This window comes from Onychostoma macrolepis, chromosome 25 (genome assembly GCF_012432095.1).
Source record: "Onychostoma macrolepis isolate SWU-2019 chromosome 25, ASM1243209v1, whole genome shotgun sequence".
Lineage (NCBI taxonomy): Eukaryota > Metazoa > Chordata > Actinopteri > Cypriniformes > Cyprinidae > Onychostoma > Onychostoma macrolepis.
Genome location: NC_081179.1, coordinates 12231007 through 12254857, shown reverse-complemented (window position 1 = coordinate 12254857; position 23851 = coordinate 12231007). Strand labels below are relative to the sequence as shown.

The window sequence follows — 23851 nt, the reverse complement described above, 5'->3', positions numbered from 1 at the left end:
CCACTTTCTCTCAATCAAGTGTACTTCAGTATATCTTCAGTAGGACTTCAGCACTACTTCTGCACAATTAAAGTGCATTAAGTACAAAATTAGTTATTCCAATTTAGCAGAATTTAAGTATACCAGTTTACTATACCAAAAGTACAATTGCAGTGTATTTTTAATATACTTAGCATTAAATAAATTTATATCAAATACAAATAAAACATTTTTCACTAGGGTATCCTACCATATATGTACATATCTGTTTGACTATCTACAATTTTATCTGTCCATCTATTCATCTATCTCTTTGACTATCTGATTTATGTGGCCATGTGCCCTGTTATAATGTGCTAACACCAGATTATTTTACAATAATATGGTTTATATTACACTACACAATGAACCAGTTTAGTTTATACTTGCTTATCTAGGAACATTTTCTCAGCTAAAGGCCAGATAAACATGACCACGATGAGGAGGGGGGTCTGGCAAAACAAACGCTTTAAAACTCAAGCTGAAAAACACCACTGCATATTTAGCCAGAATATATATAAGCAGATCCCTGGCATTCATGTTTTTCCATACTGTCATTTCTCAAGTGTCTGTAACAAACAATCTCAACAGTTTTTTGAGTAACGAGTATAATCCCAGGATCCTATTTGTCACATTTCTGCTGTCACTCGTAGGATCCTCCAGGGATTTGGATCATCTCCCTGTCCTGTCTTGACTCTTCATGTGTGGGGCCTGTGCTATAGTTTCACTAAACAGAAGCAACGCTTTGCATCTGGGTTTCATCACCCCGGGGAGCTACAAATCAACAATCATCTCTCTCACACCGTTAGTGCTCATGGGGAAAACAAGTGCTGGGGAGGCAAGCGTGTAAGTAAGTGTGCTTCGTGTTTGGCAGGGAAAGCACCACGTAAATAAATTCCTGCGCGAGGGGCTGAAACTGAAGGAAAGAATTCCCTCCTGGAAAACTCCACCCTAGTGTGGCGTGAGGTGAGGGGAGGTGAAACAGCCGAGCCCCCCGTGCGACTGCGGATCATTACGATGGGAGGAAATGACGGTATAGTCTTAAGTTCGCCGCCATTAGAGACAATGGAACCGGGCTTCCTTGAATTGTGCCCAGTTTCCACAGCTAAATGTAAGACAAGCCGCGGAGGGCTAACTTTTCCCTAAAAGTGCCGGCCTGGATTGGAATTTTCAATGGTGTGAAACGGTCAAGACATTAACTCAAGCGTAACACCTGTCCCTTGAGATCCCAAACTTGTACGTCATAATATATTTGGATACATAGTTGAACCACTTCACATGGGGAAAAAAGTCTATTCATATTACTGCAAAACATTTATTGGATTACAAAGTGAAAGCTACGAGGAAAAAAAATAAAGTGCAATTTTAGACATAAGAAATAAAGGCAAAAAATGAGAGTAAAATCGATTTTTCAGTAGCCGAAGAACAAAAGCCATCATAGCTTCTGTTTATTAATACTAAATCATTAATAATAAAGAATCACAGACACAACACTTATTCAGCCGCTGCTCCACCGTATTGCTTATTATTTCACAAAAACAACTTGGAATAACATTAAGATTAGTCATACAAATACATTAATTTGTCAAAATAAAATGATGGAAGAAATGATGTGTACTGCATTAGGGAGAAACTGGCTTGGGGTGCTCTAAGCACTTTTCCAAAAAATAATCCTAGATGTTCCTTCAGGAGGCCATGATCTTCTTCTTGCACTCCACGGAGCACAGCAGCATGCCCTGCATGGCCATGAAGCGCTGGCCCATAAGGCACTTGGAGCAGCAGGAGCACTGGAAGCACTGGGGTTCGGCGTGCCAGTGGTGCTCTCCGTACGACACACGCTGAGCCTCAGGCTCGATGGGGTTCTGACAGGCCGCACAACACTGTGAACGCAGAGGGATACAGATAAATTCACAGGAAGTAGTATAACAAATCTGTTTGACTCTCTCACAAACGTCTTTGATTGCACTTGTTACAGGCACAATTAACCCAGTGAAATATTTAAAAAATCTGCTCTATTTGAATATCTGAAATTTCCTTCCTAAGCCGATGAGTCAAAAGAGCCGTGTGTCATAGTTCAGGCAGGCGCTGAGAGAGATCGGTGGTGTCCGATATCACACGACTCCATTAAGAGCGCTCCCACCCTCGCTGTCCTCTGATTATCATGTCACTGGCACTTCCTAAATCTCCTTCACCTGCTCCTGAACCAATATGGCTGACGAACACATGCCGAGCCTGTTAGTTTTAATAGCCTAGGCTTAGCAGGAATTTACTTCCATTTAGGTGTGACATGAATGATACTTGGACTATCTGATAAATGTTTTGCTTGTTTGAAGTGCCCGAGCAGCATAAAATAGTTATGAAATATGTTGTGTTGCATGACCTCTTGTTGCAGGTGCTTACTGCGTACGGGAATTACAAGAACTATACAGTATTTGCAATCAAAATGTTTGAGTATACAGCAGGATGAGAATCTAAATGTGCATGCATATCAAAAATCGTGGTTACAATATTATTAACCTATTAATTTATGAGGAATATTAAAAGAAATATTCAATAGAAAAAAAGATGCTCCTGAAAGAAGTTGTGCAAACAAAACAAAAAACATTTTTTGTATTTAAGACTTTATATCTTATGACTACTTTGCATAATTATAACTTTACCTCTTGTACATATGACTTTATATCTGAATATTACATCATAATTTATTTCTCATATCTATAAATTTATTTCTCACAAAATTACTTTATATCTTATCATTTTGACCTTAATTCTTGTAATAATGAATTTATATCATAAAGCAACTTTTGCATACTGACCTCATTTCACAATGCAAATAACGTTACGTGCAATTATGTTACTTCTTGTATTTATGATTTTATATCTCATGATTATTTAATATTTGTAACTTTTTCTCACAATGACTTTATATCTTTTTACATATGCACACACACACACATATATACACATGTATATTTAAAAAGTATATTTTGCATACTGACTTTACTTCTTGTATTTATGACATTATATATTTAATTTCTGTAACATTATTTCTCACAATACAACTATAATAAAACAAAACACATTTCTTGTATTTATGACCTTATCTCTCATAATTCAATTATTTTGCATAATTGTGATTTTACTTCCTGTATTTATGACTTTATATGATTACAACTTTATTTCTCACGTTTCTCTTAATATGACTTAACATCTGATAATTATGAATTTATTTCTTGTGTTTATGACTACATCTCAATGCAACAAATACTTGTACTTATGACATTATATATCTTGTTGTATTCTTGTCATCATAGATCTAATTTTTATACTATTATCTCACACAATATGGCTTAATAACAAAACAAAACACAAAATGCAAGAGTTTTTAAAAATAAGCAGCTAAAAAAGCCCTGGCCTAAATATATCACATAGTCACTGTCATTTTTGTATAGAGCAGAGAGAAATGAAGGAATGTCTCTTTACCACAGCGTGGTTCTTCATGTAGCAGGGTTTGCAAACAGGCTTCTCTTTCTCCATGACGTAGGTCTCTCCAGCCAGCACACAGTCACAGTCAAAACAGCAGAAGTGCTTCAGGTGCCAATTGTGGCCCTCAGCCTGGGTGTACTCATTACTGAAGATGAGCTGGAGACCACACACACACACACACACTTCCCCCCTCAGTATTGTGCTTTGAACCACATGGTATGTTAAAAACAATTTAACAACAGTCGACAGAATTGCATTCATTATTTTACTAAGATTGTTTGAGATTTTAACACAAAACATATGGTGAGGTCTAAATATCAGAGATGACATTGAAATGCATTTAAACCTGGACAAACCTATTTCTAGGTCACTAATCAAATGTAAGCAAATTCGTGACATTGACCATGTGAACTACTTTGCCTCCACTCACCTCATCGCAACCTGCACATCGAGGCTTTTCGCTGTCTCCATAATGGCGGCCACAGTACAGCTGATCCTTCTTCCAGAAATAGATCATGTCCACCAGTAGCTCGGTGCAGGTACAGCATACAAAGCACCCCGGGTGCCAGAGTTTATCGTAGCCTGCCCGCTCTGCGTACACCGCCGGCTCACCCTTCTTCATGGGCAGCTGGCAGCGGTGACATGACTGTGGACAGAGATCCGGTGATGAGTTCAGCTTGGCAGACACATCAGTGAAGAATGAAAGGGGGAAAACATTGTGAGGGCAGGTTGGTTTTAATGAACAAGACCAGAGACTGTTTACTTTAGCAATTCACCTGCCCATGTGGAGTAAGACTTAGCAAACATGAACAGGAAATAATGGAAATTTTACAAATCCTTTTTAAAGTTTAGGGAATACACCCAAGATTCAAATTTCTTTATATAATACAGTTTAACTATTTCTTACTTCTATTTCTGATTTCCTATCTTACAATATGACTATATATCATAGTTACTTTATTTCTCACATTTATGTTATTTCACAGAATATGAGTTTATATCTTATAATTACAACTTTATTTCTCATGTATAACTTTTTTTCTCTCAAAATGACTTTATATCTCAACAACTTTTGCATGACGACTTTACTTCTCACACATTATCATTTCATTATCACATTATTTCTCAAATTATGACTTTATATCTCGTAATTATGACATTTTCATACAATCCAATTATTTGGCATGATTATGACTATTTATCAAATTTATGTCTTCACATGCCATAATGTGACTATTTCTCATAATTGATTTCTTGTATTTATGATGTCATATGTCACAATGAGATTATTTCATATAATTAAGACCATTTCTCATATTTATGCAATAACCTATTTTTGGAATATGATTGAAAAGCTGCAGCAGAGGGCAAGATATTCATTGAATAACAAAATGTTGATTTGTTCATTCAAAAGCTGTAGCTTGACTAAAGAAGACTTGGAATATAGTTATATAGTTACATATAGGAATACATTTTATGCATCACATTTATTGTGCTTTTTGGAGCTTGACAAATGTGATTGCTATGGCATGATGTTCTAAGGAAAAGATTTCAATTCTCCTTTTGTGTTCCAGGGAAAAAGACTGGAAGGTTTGGAACAACATGTGGGTGAGTAAACAATGACCCAATGTTCATTTTGGGGTAAACTATCTCTTTAAAAAAGGCAAAAGCATTAGGCTGATGACATACATGCGTTTCCATCATGAGATTTCAAATGCTTACAATAGATACCAGAGCTTGAACATAACCACAGGGACTAAGTGTGGTAATTTATGAAGATCTCTGGAAGAACATAACGTTCATTCCAACTGCCTGACTAACATGGGCTTGGCAGAATCTGAACTGCTCTTATGTTAATCAAGTGAACCTGGAGATAAACGCTGGAGAACGATTCGACTCCCGTAGCGCACATATGGTGGAAATAAATACTGCTGCTCAACAGCAAGAGGATTTTTCATTAATAGATTGTGACATTTAAATGCCTATAAATTAGATTGAGAGTCATTTAGATGTAAAGGGATAATGAGAACAGAAAGGTTACAAAAGCTATTTGTATGTAATAAAAAATGTATCCATGACAATCAACTTTTACAAACGGAGTTGTATTTAGCAAAACATGAATGGCATACTTACATAGTTACCAACAGGTCCAGTGGGAGACATCCCAGCAGCCCCCGGGGCACCAACTTTTCCCATTGTAGCAATAGCATCACCTTTGTCTCCAGGAGTCCCTGTTGTTCCAGCACCAGGTTTCCCTCCTGCCCCGAGGCCTTGAGGACCCTTTTCCCCAGCCATACCTGCCTGTTGTCCCATCTCCTCGGGCAGGGTGATGTCGCCTATGCCCAATGCCTCGTCCTTGTACTTGCGGACATACTGCTGCATTTGCTTAACCTCACCAGGCGAGAGTTCGTGGCAGCGCTCGGGGTCTTGGTCGTGGTCGGGGAGCTGTTTGGCCATCTGTTTCTTACGGTAATCCGCTCCCGCTGTACCAGCGATGGGCCGCCGCTCCGGAGGCAGAAGCTCCATGTATAGCAGAGCCTGAGAAGACAGATGTGATGTTTTTTGGTTAATATGAAATTAGATGTGGAACCCATTTAATTTTTGTAATGTGGTGTATTTTTGAGCAAAACAGAATATTTAAAAATAAATGACAATACTGGATGGAATTGGAGTGACAAGACATTTAGTAAATGACAGGACTTTCATTCTTGGTGAAGTATTCCTTGTATATTTTCTCATTTATTTTGGATATTCTAAGAGAAATGTTATAATTATTTTATGATAAATGAATTAATAAATAATAGTGCTGTCAAAATTTGAGTTAATGCAGGCGATTAATTTTTTCCAGTTTAACAGCGTTAAAAATATTTAACGCAGTTAACGCAGGGGCGGGGCTAGGGTGGCCACCCCATTTACAACTGCTGCTTTTGTCTCTTTTTTTCTTGACAAGAATTGCATTTATTTAGACGCAGAACATCTTTATGACCACATTAAACAGGAGACTTTTCAGACACGCACTCCACTTCGCCTCAGAGCCAGGCGTGAGTCAAATCAGTGCGGAAACGGTACATGTGAAGTGGCAGCTTCAGTAGAACAACAGTGAACTGCGATCAGATGAGATGTTGTCAGGTCATATGTCCTGTCAGCCATTATACTGTGCTTGTAACACGTGCTCTTCAATTGCACGCACAAATTCAGTGGCTCGCGCTGTAGCCTGTATCATTTCATATTAAAGCTCGAATGCAACTACGAGCATACGCATCAGATCCGCATCACGTTCAGCAGCGGCAGCTCTTAAAGTAATAGCAGCCAAATAACCTAATAACCAGCTGCTGTGATGTCTGTTAATCAAAGAACAAAAAAAAAAAAAAAGAGACTAAATCAATCAATTTGGTTGCTTTCATCTAGATTCAATTACATATAGATTAATCTATATTTAATTTAGAATTTAGTGTTTGATAACTTTATAAATTTTTTGTATACTTCCTACTTGCTGAAGGACACAGGTAAATATGACATTTATTATAAAGGGTTTATGTGAAGATTGTTTTAAGTTCACTTACTGTAAATTAGAAGTCGTTATTTTTTTAAGTCTAATAAATGTTAATACTGATAGCTCTCATTTATACTGTAATGTTGAATGGCTATTGTCAATGGTTAAATATTAGGGGGAAAAAATTTTTTTTCTCCTATAGACATCAGTAGTATTGGTATGGTATATGATACTTGCCTTCAGTCATAAAAAGATGCTATTAAACAAATATTAAAAATATACTGTCTTTGTTGTTTCTACATTAATTTAAAGACTGAATGTGAAATTATTGCAATATAAAAGTATAATTAAAAACTTTAAAATGTTAAGTGGGATCATTAGTGATTAATTTCAGAAAAAATGTGCAATTAATTAGTTTTTTTTTTAAACGATTGAAAGCACTAATAAATATATATCATAATACCAAAAAATATTTATTTAAAATGTTATAATAATTAAAATTATGTATAGTTTTGCAACAGAATTCATTATAAAAAATAACAGATTTATTTAAATAAAAATTAAAAAGAACTCATGCACGTTATTGTATTTTTTGATGCAGAAATGCAAAAAAATGATATTTTTCAAAGTAGTTTTTAATAATTCAATAACTCTTAACATTACTGTTATAGGCCATAGTTTTTTCCTCATTTTAATTATTGGCTAAATTAATAAATGCTCATTCTTTCTAATATTTAGCTATTAGATTATTTCTTTAAAAAGAGGAGTCTCAAAAAATGAAGTGGAGAACAGTGACCTCTAGTGCACCCAAGTATCACAGTACAATTAAAAACTTTGCCCTCAAGCATAAAAAAACTAATATACATTTAAATATATCAAAATATATAATATAACAATGTACCAAGCTTTGGTTGATCCCAGGTGGAGCCCAGTCATAGGTAACAGACTTAACCACATCCGTTTTGGCAGGCACTGGGGTAGGGGATGGAACAACAGTAGTGGCAGCAATAGGGCCTTTAGTTGGGGTGGCAGCAGACGAAACCGCACTATGGCCTGGCCCTGATCCAGCAGTGCGGCCTGTTCCTGGAGCAGCAGTGGAGCCTGTTCCTGGGGCAGCAGTGGAAGCAGGTGAGTGAACTGCAGCAGCAGGTGGGGAATAAGGAGGCTGGGCGCTGGGAGCAGAGATCTGGCTGGAGCCGGGGATAAAGCTGGCAGCAGGAACAGGAGTAGCAGTACTGACGGTGGTGGCCGGGATGCAGATGGTGACTTGGTTGCCTCTATAAGATGGGATGCCATCTCTCTTCAGCTTGGCTATAAGGCCTGTGTACTTGGTGTCCTCAAAAAGCTTCCCCACCTTCTTATTCTCCTCAGTCTCGAGCTGCACGTCATGGTCCTCAACGCCGCACTTGCAATTTCGACAAATCTTTCTGTTATAAGGGAAGACAGAATTTTTATAACACTTTAAACCATACACTACCATTCAAAAATGTGTGGACATTTAGATTTTTTTAAATAAATCAATAGTTTTATTCAGCAAGGACTTAACACTAAAGATATTTATATTGTTAGAAAGAATTTCTATTTCAAATAAATGCTGTTCTTTTGAACTTTATTTTCATCAACAAATCCTAAAAATGACAGTTTCTGCAAAAGTACTGTATTAAGCAGCAGAGCTGTTTTCAACATATGAAATAATGTCACAATATTACTGTTTTTACTGTATTTTTAATCAAATAAATGCAGCATAAGAAACAGATCCCAAACTTTTGAACTGTAGTGTTTGAAGAACCAAACCGAACAGCAGTATACTGAGAAAAAAGGCTTGTGTTAATGTATTTATTGTATTTTAAAAGCTCAAGTGATTGATCGACAATGAAAGGAGCATATTTTTACTGTAGGATGAGCTGTCTCTCTGAGTAATGTCTGTTTTGTTTAGGTAAGAGTCTGATAACATTATTTTGGATCGCTGTGCACATGTCAAGTTAAGGCATGCACAGATATGCTGTAATTACTTGGAAAAAGAACGGCATGGGCTACATACTAAATCACTTTTGGCATGATTTTTTGAGCATTTCTATAACATATATAATTAAATCATACTAAACAAACCATATTGTGTTGCATTGTGAGCTGTAAAAATTTATAGAGATAAAGAGGACCGTTTCTGTACAGCAAGATAAAGCATGTTGTTTATCTGCGAATTGACTTCACATGGGACTCAAAAACTAAAAAAATAAATAAAAGGTAGAGTTTGTTGACAATTTAAACGGAAAAATGTAGGTTTTCTGGTTACGTTGTTGCTGTCATTGTCAACGCAGGCTCAGTAAGAGGGTAGAAAATGGTCATGAAAACTAAATTATGACTTTTTGTACAAGAAACCTTGACTAACATTATAAGTGAAGAAAATAAAATGCTATAAAAGTAGAATGTGGCCCCTTTAAAGACACTTTGGGCTGTTTAACATATCAATGAGAGCCAAGGAGTAAGAAAGATGGCATTTGGGAAATGCTGCAACATAAATCGTAGCCACAAATCCAAAGAGGCTTTATCTTGACCTAAAAGTAATGTTTCAGCATGTCAGTGATCCAAAGCATCAAAGCACAGATGTTTTTAAAGCCATTTACAAAAGAATGACTTTGAATTAAAGATGAGGCACAGGAAGTGAGTCTAAGCCTGTTTTAGTCACAACATGGAAACCTATGGAAGCTTATTTTAGCCACGGAATAAAAACTTAAAAAGTCTTTTAAAACTCTTAATTCGGTGTTTGTTTTCCCTCACAATTGCGAGTTTCTACCTCACAATTCAGTTTTTTCCCCTCACAATTCTGCATTAACATCACACGATTTTGACCTTTTTTTCCTCTGAATTCTTAGTTTACATTTCACAATATGGACTCTTCTCTCGCAATTCTGTTTCTGTCACAGATAAAAAGATAAATACAGGTAATTTAGACTTTTTTTTTTTTTTTTTTTTTTTAATTGCAAGTTTATATGTTGCAATTATAACTCACAATTCTGAGAATTGTGTGAAAAATATATTTTCCGTGGGTGGTGGAAATAAGCTTCCATAGAAACCTACCAAGACCTGACTAATTCTTTTCAGCACTGGACGGCTAGTTGGCCTTCCCTGCTGCATAGAAACAAGCACAAAGATGAAGTCTCAGGCTCTGCATCCAATGACCTGTATTCACATTGATGTCTTTTCTTTAAAGGAATTCCTGAAACCCCATGAGACTGATTGGGAATGGCACGCACCACCGCTGCAGTGATAGAGCTCTGGCACAGGCCTCTTGGCACCAGTGGTTCTCACTTCAGGAAAACCAACAGAGTGCAGCTAATGGCCAGAGCTCTCTCAGTGTGACAGCTTTTTGCCAGATAGATACGTTATTGCATGTTGGTGAGTCTGACAAAATAATGATGATGGATAAAAAAAAAAGAGAAGTCAAAACAATGGTGATCAAACATGATTAGCAATGAAAACCACATGCATGAATGATAACATTGCACAAATATGTAGGAAGGAAGCAATCACAAACCGCCAGAAGTGAAGCTCAAAGCCTTCACATTTGTCCTTGCATTTCAGACAGGCAGCTCCAGCTCCAATCTCATGGCCCAGGGTTATCTGGCAAAACAACAGGAGACATGAGCAAATCCCGTTTCCCGAGTCACAAACACATATCAAACACAAGTATTGGTCAAATCATCAGAAATTGTTATTTTTTTAAAGTCTTATAAATGTTAATACCGATAGCTCTAATTTAAACTGTAATGTTGAATGGCTATAGTCAATGGTTAAATATTAGGGAGAAAAATAAATTTTCCTATCGACAGCAGTAAGATTGGTATCAGTGATACTTGTCTTCGGTCATAAAAAGATGCCATTAAACAAATATTAAAAATATACTGTCTTTATGTTGTTTCTACATTATTTATGTTGTGAAATTATTGCAATATAAAAATATTTTTAATGTTAGGTGGGATTAATCGCGATTAATTTCAGAAAATAAAATCACCAGAAATTCAAAAAAGCACATGCATTTATTTTATTTTAATTAAATGGTGATCCCTCTTGCCCTTTACTACTAATTTTAAAAATCACTCATTTCATTTTCTAATTATCAACTTGTATATGTATATGACTTTTTCTCTAAAGAAATGAATAATGTTATTCAGCATTTATCAAATAAATGAAAACTTTCTATTCATCAAAAAACTGAAAAAAAAAATAAAGAAAAAGAATCATGGTTTCCACAAAATATTAAGCATCACAACATCAATCAGCATATTAGAATGATTTCTGGAGTAATGATGCTGAAAATGTAGCTTTGCCATCATTGAGATATATGACTTTTTTTATTTGTAATAATAATAATAATAATAATAATATTTCACAATATTACTGTTTTACTGTATTTTTTGTTCTGTCTTGAGCATACAGGACCTCACAACATTTAATTTTCTAGCAATACATATTTAATAAAATACTAAGTCTAAATAAACAGCCTAAATAAATAAACTATGCCAAAATGGGTAAAAGGGTTGAGAATTTAGCATGTATTAAGCTAGTCAACTGTTGGGACAAAATGTTTTATTTCTTTTTTAATTATTTACTTATTCTCTAACATGTCTACTAGATCTCACAAGAGATTTGCATTTACAGTTCACAACTTAAAAAGACATTTGTGCTACTAATAATTTATAAAACAAACAAATAAATAAAAAAAGACACCAACACAGACTCTCTAAACTCTAGTAGCCTATGTATTCCTTTACTAATCTTGCCAAATCCAACAAAGGTGAAGTTGCATTTCTTCTGGGGCCTGCTTTTTATAAGACAAGCAGACAAGATTCATTAAAAGGCGGATTCATAAAGTTTTTTTTTTTAAGAATTCTCCTCAGTTACATGATCATGTGCTTCTTGAAGCTTCATAGAACTTACTATTTAGGACGAAAAACTACAGGCCTTACAAAATTCTCTTTAGTTTGAAGCAGGACATAATTTCCATAATTAAAGGAAGGAGAAGAATGCCTCTCAAACTACTCATTTCTACAAGAAATTTCAAGTGCAATATCAGTCTTCCTCACTAGATATTATAATATTTACTTTATAACGCTTATTCTTGTCTGAGCAGTTCTCAACACTAAAGCTCCTCAGCTGGAAGACCACCTTATAAGGTCAAGTATTTATCAAGATGGAGAACGCCTGGAGGGCTTTGCACATCTTCTGTGTTAAAGCAGAACATTTTTCTGATTAAAAATCAAGACCTGAGGAGTTACTGTTTAACAGTGAGACAATGAGGCCCACTGTGGCATTTCGGTCCATAAACTTGTACCTAATATTTATACTGTACCTACACTAGCTCCTGAGAACACAGAGTGCAAATCTCGATTAATGATTTGAAAAACATCTATTTGACAGAGAAAATTATGCTGTATTCACAAAGATTTAGCAAATGAAAAAAATATTATTGCATCAGCAAAAGTTGCTTTAAACATTACAAATGTTAATGTTTGTTAACCATTTCCTTGACAAACTCTTGAACTCTTATTACATTACTTTTTGCAATTGAATGCAAATGTGGTTATGTAATGTAATATTCATTTCTTTTAAAGGGATATTGTTTGAAAGATTGTTGGTTTATCTTTTCCATGCAATGAAAATTAATGATGACTGTAACTTTCCGGCTCCAAAAAGGCATTAATGTAATCTATAATATATTATATTTAACTCTTCTGCCATCCAATAGGTTTGTGAGAGAGATAGGTTGAAATAACATGTTATTGATTCGTCGAAACTGTAGTGAGAAGCTAACCTGTTATGACTAGATCATAATAGATTGAGACCGTGAGCTAAACTTGAGAACTGCATCAGATTTGTGAATGAATCATTCAGATTGGTTTGTGAATCGGATTCAAATAAATCTGATTGTCAAGATTTTAAGTAAAAAATGACTTAAATTTCATTCAGTCCATTCATTCATCACAGTGCAAAAGTCATATTCACTACTTATATGGAACATGAAAGTACATCCTTTTTGAGGCTTGACATCTTCAGTCATCATTCATGGTCTTAGAAAAACTTTCTTCAAAATATCTTTTGTGTTTCACAGAAGAATAACGTTATACAGGTTTGGAGCTACATGAGGGCGAGTAAATGATCAAATTTTGATTTTGGGTTGAACTAAAACTTTAAGCTGTAGAGGAACTTCACGTCTTTACATCACCTCTTGCAAAAACCCACTTCTTTCTTTACCGTACACATACTGTGTGTCAAAACATGTTTTATCACCACTTCAACCATTACAATTTGGCTAACGTTAGTGGTTGAATTGCTGCAATAAGTGATGGAATGAAACCCACTTGCCGCAGTGACAACCATATTATAAGAGTAGTAAATGAATCTATGGAATTAAACATAATATTCACAACAACTTCCAGCTTGTTTACAGTTTGGAAAAGGAAAATCTATAGGTTCTGTTAACTAAATACATGAAATTCAATTCATGTTTCAATCAAACAGAAGAACCAGGATCTTCCGTTTATGTTTTACTTCCTATTAATGACCACTTCCTATTTCTCACTAAATGTAAACAAGTTTTTTAATCACTCGGCCTCGAATGTGAGAGTTGTAAAGCCAAATGTTTCGCCATGTATAACAATGGCAGTGGCTTTACCTTTAAGGGCGTTGCCGAATGTTTCTGCAACTAACCTTTTTGACCATGACCAGTTCAATAAGCGTACCTTTTTAACTTCTTTCTCGATCTCCATTCTTGTCGAGCTTGTTTAGATGTGATAACCAGCGCTGACTCAATTCCCACCGGCAACTTTCCCTGACGGGTCACTTTTGTTGAACGGGACAAACTCCCACTTCTGTCCCTCTGGCTCACACTCACTCACGCTGAAAGACTTCCGCTCATTGCCAATGTGCGCTGTTCAGCCAATAGGAACCGAGATGTAGACTTAAACTACCAATCAGAGCCACGTATGAGATGTCTCTGTTACAAAGTGAAACGCTCGCGAACAGATGGGAGAGCTGGAGCTCGTTGGTAACTGCAACGTGGATTAAATGCGGATTTTTTTTAATGACACTTGTTTTATATAATTATTTAAAATATGTATGATTAATTTGAATAATTAATTATCATTATTTGAATGTAATTAATATAATTAATTATTAAATTATTATTAATTGAAATGAAATATTTTTGTTTTGTATTATATATATATATATATATATATATATAATTAATTATTTTAAATGGTTAATTATATTTATATGTTTGTGTACATATATATTCGCAAACACAAAAATATTTATTATAATTCAATATTATAGCATTTATTCATACACACACACATATACACAAATATATGTATATATATAACAAATAAATCTAATTTAAAAATTAAACATTTTAATCCATGTTTACATTTTACAGTTAAGGGTGAACTATAATACTATTCGACTAGCCACGTCTCTTAAAATGTTTAATATTGTAATTTAAATATTTAATATTGTTATATTACTGGAAATTTTTCATTTGAAGTATTTCATTTTATATCATAGCGTTTCTTTGTTCATAATTGTGTGTGTGTGTGTGTGTGTGTGTGTGTATGTTAATATATTTGGTAATGAAAAAATGCATTAAAATAGAAAAAAGTCAAATTAATACATTTTCACCCATGAGGCCTTAGGAATCTGTATATACTGTATATTACAGTTTTTCTCAATTGCATTAAGTTACAGTATTGGTAATATCCTTATTTGTTATACTATAACAGTTTCTTAGTCTTCTGAGAAAAGACTTTCTCTGCCTCCCCTAGACAGTTGACTCTCAGTTCTGCACAAATACATGTAAAAAGTACTTGGCTACACATCAATTCAACAGTAATGAGATTGAGGGTGTGTGCTACAGCATTTACAGTACAAAGAACAGTGAAAGTACTGCTTTGTACTGTAATTGTAATGTGTAAGTAGATGAGCCTGCAGGCAGCTTTCCTTATGCTCATTCCATGCACAAGAACATGCTCGACTATAGTGCTTTACATTTCATCAGGAACAAATGACCTCTGACCTCATCCCCTTAATTTTTCTTTTTTCATCCTATTCCTCTTTGTGTCCCACTACCAGGATTCATTTTCCAAAACACATAACCACCTGTGCTCCTGTTCTTATAATCCTGAGATTCTGACTGCCGTGTCATCAGTTTTGCTACTTACAGTTTTTCTTGATCGCTAACACACAATTCATGAAACAATTCATCATTTTCTCACAACTATAAACACAATCTCTAAACTATACACCAACTTGCACAAACCTCAAACTTCCAGTTCAAAACCAAATATTCTAATCAATTATCTTCAGTCAAAATCAAACTTTGGCCTCAGATGATACACAAACCTGCCAAATACAAAGACTGCTCCACTGCCTAGAAAACACCAGTGAGATCAATTCAAAACACTGTTACCAAAACCTCCTTTTGGGAAACAGGAATCCTTTTGATAGTCAGTGTCTGTTACAGTATACAACATAAATATAGGGGTGCAGATACAGTAAAATTCTGCAATAAACTTTAAGAAAAGTTTACTTTAATTACACTACTGTAAAGAGATCTTACAGTAGATGAAAAGCACTACAAGAGAAAAATTGAAAGACCAAACAACTGAATACACCGTAAATACACATTGGAATATACTGTCAGTTGTTTTACAGAAAGAAAGAAATAATGGATAAAAGAATAAATAAATAAATTCATTCAGCATCCTCTGCCAAACTGCATTGCAGTATTGGCAGTATCCTTATTTTTTATAGCAGTTTCTTAGTTTTCTGAGAAAAGACTTCTCTGCCTCCCCTAGACAGTCGTCTCTCAGTTCTGCACAAATACAGTAAATGTAAGGACTACTTGGCTACAAATCAATTCAACAGTAATGAGTTTGAGGGTGTGTGCTACAGTATTTACTGTATACATCGGAAGTACTGCTGCTGTCAGGTTTGGACAGAGAGGCAAACACAGGGTTAGTGGAAACACTCTTCTTCTTTTATTTCCTTTCCACAAACATAAACTGATCCCGAAGGATTTCAAACAGAACACAACTTAAAACAAAGGGGTCCTTTAACTCAGCGAATTCGTCCAACTCAAAGTAACACTTCTGTTATAGGTCGGTTGGTGAAGCTTACGGGACGGAGGATCCAGGCAATCCAAGAGGTGAGTAGGGAAGTGAGTCAGGCTTACGACCTCGAGACCAACCAACGCAGGATTGTGGTGAGTGACTTGATATAGCGAGCAGGTAAGTGATGACAGGTGGTAATCAGTACTCCGGTGATTGCGAACGGGTGTAGGTGGTTGGTGTGGATGAAGCTGTGGGCGGATCTGTGACAGTACCCCCTCCCCCACGGGCGTCTCCTGGCCCGGGATCGACGGCGAGGGCGACCACATCCTCTTGGGGCAGGGCGGTCGGGGTGTGACCGGTGGAAGTCGGAAAGAAGCGAGGGGTCCAGTACATCCTCTCGGTTTACCCATGATCTCTCTTCGGGGCCGAATCCCTCCCAATCCACTAGGTATTGGAGTCGGCCGCCCCGCCGTCGGGAGTCTAGGATTTCTTCGACTCTGTAGGTGGTCCCACTGGGGTCGGCCTCGGGAGGAGGAGGTACTTCGTGCTCTGCGGAAGGAGGGAGAACGGGATTAGTGAATGGTTTTAATAGGGATACATGGAAGGTAGGTGAAATGCGGTAAGTTGCTGGGAGCTGGAGCTCGTAGGTGACTTCGTTTATCCGTCTTATTATAGGGAAGGGACCGACATAGCGAGGGCTTAGCTTCTTGCAGGGCAGACGGAGGCGAATATCCCGAGTGGAGAGCCAGACTCGGTCGCCGGGTTGGTATAGGGGCGTGGCGGCGCGATGGGTATCTGCATGTTCTTTGTGCCTCCGTACTTCCCGCTGGAGATGGACATGCGCCGTGTCCCACACTCTTTCGCTCTCTCGAAACCAGAAGTCAACCGCCGGGACTTCGGAGGGCTCTCCGGTCCAGGGGAAGAGCGGAGGTTGAAATCCAAGCACGCATTGAAATGGGGTGAGACCGGTAGTTTCTTGCCGCAGTGAGTTTTGGGCGTACTCGGCCCAGGGTAGGTACTTGCTCCAGTGGTCCTGGTGGCGATGGCAATAGGCGCGCAGGTAGCGCCCAATCTCCTGGATTTTCCGTTCCGTTTGGCCGTTGGTCTGTGGGTGATACCCGGAGGACAGACTGACAGAGACTCCTAGTAGTCGGAAGAAACTACGCCAGACCCTGGAGATAAACTGAGGCCCTCGGTCGGAGACAATATTTTCGGGTAGGCCAAAGTTCCGGAAGACATGTTGGAAGAGAGTTTCCGCAGTTTCAAGGGCAGTGGGTAATCCTCGTAATGGGATCAATTTGCAGGCCTTAGAGAACCGGTCGACTGCAACGAGAATGGTGGTAGATCCGTTGGAGGATGGTAGGTCTGTGGCAAAGTCAACTCCGATATGGGACCAGTGCTGGCGTGGGATCGGCAGGGGAACCAGTTTTCCCTCGGACAAGTGACAGGGGGTCGAGGTGATGGCACAGACGGTACAGCCTCTGACGTAACGGGCAACGTCCTGGTTCATGTTGGGCCACCAATACTTGTTCCGAAGGAGCGAGAGAGTGCGTTTGTGGCCCGGGTGGCCGGATCCCGGAGACGTGTGTAGAGAGTCCAGAAGGGGGAGACGGAAGGTGGTCGGTATGTACAGCTTCCCTTCTGGAACTCCCGGCGGAGCAGGCTCAGATTGAGTGGCGGTACGGATCTGGTCATCCACTTTCCATATGATGGGGCAAGCGAATATTTTGGGTGGCAGGACTGGTTCTTGGTGTTCGGGTGATGGGTCGGGCTGGTGCAGACGGGACAGAGCATCGGCCTTGAGGTTCTTGTGGCCGGGACGATAGGTGATAGTGAATTTGAATCGAGTGAAGAAAAGGGCCCAGCGGGCTTGTCGGGGGTTTAGGCGTTTGGCTTCGCGAAGGTACTGGAGGTTCTTGTGGTCAGTAATCACTTCAAACGGATGTTGTGCGCCTTCTAACCAGTGCCGCCACTCTTCCAGTGCTAGTTTGATTGCCAGTAATTCGCGGTTCCCGATGTCATAGTTTTGTTCCGCCGGGGACATCTTCTTGGAGAAGTAGGCACAGGGGTGAAGCACTGGAGGTTCGCCTTTTTGCTGCGACAAGACCGTGCCAATTCCCACCGTCGAAGCATCCACTTCCACCACGAAGCTTTGATTGGGGTTCGGATGGATGAGTGTTGGGGAGGTACAAAAGGAGGACTTTAACTTTTGGAAGGCTTGTTTCGCTTGAGGCGTCCAGGTAAGGGATTTCGCTTTTCCTTGGAGGAGAGAGGTTAAAGGAGCTGACAGATGGCTATAATGGGCTATGAAACGCCGATAGAAGTTGGCGAACCCGAGGAACCGTTGGAGCTCCTTGATGGAAGATGGTTGTGGCCAATTTTTTACGGCCTCCACCTTGGCAGGATCCATTTGTACTCCATCCGTGTCGATGATATATCCCAAGAAATGGACTTTTGTTTGATGGAATTCACATTTCTCGAGCTTGAGATACAGTTGATGCTGGCGGAGGCGTTGGAGAACTTGGGTGACATGGTTTTGGTGCTCCTCGAGGGTGGATGAGTAGATCAGGATGTCGTCGATATAAATGAGTGTGAATCGGTTGAGCATGTCCCGGAAGATCTCGTTCATGAAGTTTTGGAATATAGATGGGGAGTTTGAAAGGCCATACGGCATAACCTGATATTCGTAGTGCCCGGTGGGCGTGATAAAGGCCGTCTTCCACTCATCTCCTTTCCGTATTCGGATTAAATTATAGGCGCTGCGGAGATCGAGTTTGGTGAAAACTCGGGCCCCACAAAGTTCTTCTAAGGCAGCTGGTACCAGTGGTAAGGGATAGGCGAACTTGACTGTTTGTGCGTTGAGCTCTGTAATCTATACATGGGCGGAGGCCCCGTCCTTTGGCGACAAAGAAGAAGCTGGAAGCTGCGGGAGATGTGGAGGGACGGATGAACCCTTGCTGTAGCGCCTCTCTCACATATTCTTCCATGGCGATGCGTTCCGGGATTGAGAGGGGATAGACGTGACCTTTAGGCAGTTTGGCCCCGGGTAACAGGTCAATGGTGCAGTCCCAGGGTCTGTGCGGAGGAAGACGAGTAGCGGCCGCTTTGCTGAACACGTCTTGGTAAGGGAGGTAGGCTCTGGGAATCTTGACTGAGGTAAGTGTGGTAGGGCTCTCTACGGTGGTGGAATTGAGTGGGAGAGATGGTACGGACTGGCGAGGTACCGGGAGACTGGTGAGACACTTTTCAAAGCAGGAAGTACTCCAACGGAGGATTTCTCCCGAACTCCAATGCAAGTCTGGGTGATGTTTTGCGAGCCAGGGACGACCCAGCACCACATCCACAATGGCTTCCTCCAAGATGAGAAAGGAGATTTGTTCCTCGTGAAAGTGTCCAACGCGGAGCGTGACCTCTGGAGTGTGGTGGCGTACCAGCCCTTTGCTCAACGGTTTGCCTTGTATGGTGGAAATCCGGTAGGATGTGGTACTCCGGAGCCGGGGTAGTTGAAGTTGAAGAAGGCTGGCCGAAGAGATGAAATTTCCTGCGGCTCCGGAGTCAATGAGGATTTTAACTGGGAAGGATCGGTTCAGGTAAAGGATTAGAGCATCATTATGTGGAATCTTGGAAACATCAGGGTGAAGATGGACCGTACTCACCGTTGAGTTCGTGGGGCGAACGGGGCAGGATACCAGGGAGTGACTTCCCGAGCCGCAGTACATACAAAGATTGTGGGTTCTCCGGCGGGCCCGTTCCTCCGGAGATAGGTGGTACCGGTCCACTTGCATGGGTTCTGGTATAGGTGGGACCGATCCTTGTAAGGTGGTCGCTGGGGTAGTCTCCGAACGACAAGCGTTTAACTGTTGTGAAATGTGCAACGATTTCTGGAGAAAGCCCTCCAAGCCCTCTGTGTCTTCAATAACAGACATCTGCTGTTTTATGGAGGGTTCGAGACCCCGTCGATAGGGGGCGAGAAGTGCTGTCTCGTTCCACCCACTGCTGGCGGCTAGAGTGCGAAATCTTACGGTGTAATCATGGATGGACATGTTGGCTTGTCGTAACTGAAAGAGCTCTTCGTGAACGGAGATGGAGGAGGCTGTAGAGCTGAACACTTCGCGGAAATGGTCGGTGAAGGCATCCAGGGACCGCACGATGGGGCTGTGTGAATTCCAGAGCGCCTCAGCCCACTGCAGGGCTCTTCCGGACAGCAGGGACATGATGAAGGCTATCTTTGCCCAATCGTTCAGGAATTGGTGAGGTTGAAACTCAAAGTACAGGGAACACTGAAGCAAGAAGCCATTACAGGTGGCCGCATCGCCGGAGTAGAGGGTAGGTTTGGCCATTGGGCATCCGGAAGGAGATGGAAGGGCCGGAGGTGGCTGGAGGGCTTCGCGGAGAGCGTGAACTAGTTCGGTGAATGGGTCTGGTATTGGGAGAGCTTGGTCTTCCATCTCGGTTTACCCACGTCTCAATACTTCTTTTTGAAGGGTTGGTCTTCTGTCAGGTTTGGACGGAGAGGCAAACACAGGGTTAGTGGAAACACTCTTCTTCTTTTATTTCCTTTCCACAAACATAAACTGATCCCGAAGGATTTCAAACAGAACACAACTTAAAACAAAGGGGTTTCTCACAACTATAAACACAATCTCAAAATTACACACTAACTTGTGCAAACTTCAAACTTCCAGGTCAAAATCAAATAGTTTAGTCAAAAACATATTCTCTTTTGTCAGACTCAAACTTTGGCTTCAGATGATACACAAACCTGTCAAATACTCAGACTACGTTCCTGTCTAGAGAACACTAGTGAGATCAGTTCAAAACACTGTTACAAAAACCTCCTTTTGGGAAACAGGAATCCTTTTGCTAGTCAGTGTCTGTTACAGTATACAGCATAAATAAAGGGGTGCAGATACAGTAAAATTCAGCAATAAACTTTAATAAAAGTTTACTTTCATTACACGACTGTAAAGATATCTTACAGTAGATGAAAAGCACTAGAAGAGAAAAGTTCAAAGACCAAACAACTGAATATACAGTAAACACACACTGGACTATACTGTCAGTTACTGTGAATGAATGAATAAATAAATTCATTCATTCAGAATCCTCTGCCAAATTGCATTACAGTATTGGTAGTATCCTTATTTGTTATAGCGGTTTCTTAGTCTTCTGAAATAAGACTTCTCTGCCTTCCCTCAACAGTCGTCTCTCAGTTCTGCAAAAATAGAGTAGATGTAAGGACTACTTGGCTACAAATCGTTTCAACAGTAATGAGTTTGAGGTTGTACAACATATGCTACAATATGTACTGTACATAGAATAATGAAAGTCCTCTCATCTGAAGTACTGCTGCTATGTACTGTAATTATATTGTATGTGTAAGTAGTATTGAAACCTTGTAGATGAGCCTGTAGGCCATCTTTCCCTCACGGTCAGTCCATGCGGAAGAACATGGTCAACTATAGTGCTTTGTATTTCATCAAGAACAAACGACCTTTGACCTCATCCCCTTAATTTTTTCTTTTCTCCTCCTATTCCTCTTTGTCTCCCACTACCATGATTCATTTTCCAAAACACATAATCACTTGTGCTCCTGTGCATATCATCCTGAGATTCTGACCTGTGTGTCATCAGTTTTGCTACTGAATGTTCACACATAGATAAACGTGCTGTTTGAGTTAATTTTTTGATGCATGAGTTAATTATATTGTGTGTTTGAGTTTTCTAAATGAGAACATGGTTAAACCTGTGCAAAATGATGGCATTTTTGTGTAGAGTTTTGCAGAAAACACTGAGCAAATTGGATCGTGTGTGCAAACAGGTGAAATGTGTTAAAAGTTTTGAGAAACATGTCTTTGTTTTGAGAACTGTATGAATGGTTTGGAAAAATGGGCCAAATGAATCAGTTATAGTGTTAGCAATCGAGAAAAACTGTAACTCAGCAAATTCGTCCAACTCAAAGTAACACTTCTGTTATAGGTCGGTTGGTGAAGCTTACGGGACGGAGGATCCAGGCAATCCAAGAGGTGAGTAGGGAAGTGAGTCAGGCTTACGACCTCGAGACCAACCAACGCAGGATTGTGGTGAGTGACTTGATATAGCGAGCAGGTAAGTGATGACAGGTGGTAATCAGTACTCCGGTGATTGCGAACGGGTGTAGGTGGTTGGTGTGGATGAAGCTGTGGGCGGATCTGTGACAGCTGCTATGTACTGTAATTATATTGTATGTGTCAGTAGTATTGAAACCTTGTAGATGAGCCTGTAGGCCATCTTCCCTCACAGTCAGTCCATGCAGAAGAACGTGGTCAACCATAGTGCTTTGTATTTCATCAGGAACCGATGACCTTTGACCTAATCCCCTTCATTTTTGTTTTCTCCTCCTATTCCTCTTTGTCTCCCACAACCAGGATTCATTTTCCAAAACACATAATCACCTGTGCTCTTGTTCATATCATTCTGAGATTCTGACCTATGTGTCATCAGTTTTGCTACTGAATGTTCACGCATGGATAAATGTGTGCTGTTTGAGATCATTTTTTGATGCTTGAGTTAATTATATTGTGTGTTTGTGTTTTCTGAATGAGAACATGGTTAAACCTGTGCAAAATGATGGTGTTTTTGTGTAGGTGTTTTGCAGAAAACACTGAGCAAATTGGAACGTGTGTGAAAACAGGTGAAATGTGTTAAAAGTTTTGAGAAACGTGTCTTTGTTTTGAGAACTGTATGAATGTTTTGGAAAACTGGGCCAAATGAATCAGTTACAGTGTGTTAGCAATCCAGAAAAACTGTAATTTGTTTAACATGCTTTTTCTTGGTCAACATAAAAAACACACATCCTAACAGGTCAGAGCAAGTCATTGTAAGTGCATATTATGGGGGCGGAGGGCAGGAAGCAGCCGTACTCTGACAGAAACTGATGTGCTGGCCTCATACAGGAAGCTGTGGCTTATTCAGTGTTTGTGTTGGTTTTGGAAAGGGTGTGGTGATTTCAGACTTTAAATTCAGACATACTAAATTCTGCTTTTCTGCCTCTCTTTTAGAGGTTTATTAATGATTTGTGCAGACTTGTCTTCACTAAGCCTGCTTGAAATCCTTGCTTCAGTCATTTTGTTGAGTTGATGTGGACATGAAGCACTAACAGCATGGCCACTGCTTCATTGTCATGACTAACTATACTGTCACCGGCTATAATGACACTGTTGTCTGAATATAATCAGAAGCTGGGTGTGTCTGTCTTATCTGCTCACTCACTCAATCACTAAAACACAGTCACTTCTTTATTTAGCTCTGTCTACATTACAAAAGTGTCTTTCAGTACATTACTAGGGTAATGGAGGTGTTTGAACTAACAGCCTTTAGTTCAACCAACAACATCATATTTTTCACGAAAGTTCGATGCACTAAATTGCCTCACAATCCTTAAAAATGAAGATGAAAAACAGCTGCATTGTTCTCATCCATCAGACCCGGTGGCAGTGTTACACAAGGTTGTGAGAACCAAAGCAGCAGGCCTGTCTGAGCTGATTTAATGTCAACACAAGGTCAAAACTATACTTCGTACAAGCATTTCCTGCTATTCTATTCCACACAGCAAGATCTTGTTTTGCAAAGAGATATAAATGCATAAACTATATAAATGTTTATTGTCATGGTTTTCTAATAACCTTTCTAACAGTTTATTCAGATGTATGGGGTTTTGACTAACAGTACCATGACTAGCTGTGGCTAAAATAGCAATGTTGTG

The 23851-nt window shown here is 39.2% G+C and overlaps 1 protein-coding gene across 1 annotated transcript; it reads right to left on the bottom strand.

Moving 5' to 3' along the window:
* Nucleotides 1–142: 142 nt before the first annotated feature.
* Nucleotides 143–13928, bottom strand: tes (testis derived transcript (3 LIM domains)). The gene is made up of 7 exons (XM_058767863.1): nt 13738–13928; nt 10533–10618; nt 7899–8424; nt 5638–6042; nt 3935–4150; nt 3502–3660; nt 143–1898 (listed from the first exon to the last, which is right to left on the bottom strand). Exons 1-7 carry the CDS (start codon nt 13762–13764, stop codon nt 1704–1706), a joined length of 1614 nt encoding a protein of 537 aa, XP_058623846.1. The 5' UTR covers nt 13765–13928; the 3' UTR covers nt 143–1703.
* Between the last annotated feature and the right edge of the window lie 9923 nt (nt 13929–23851).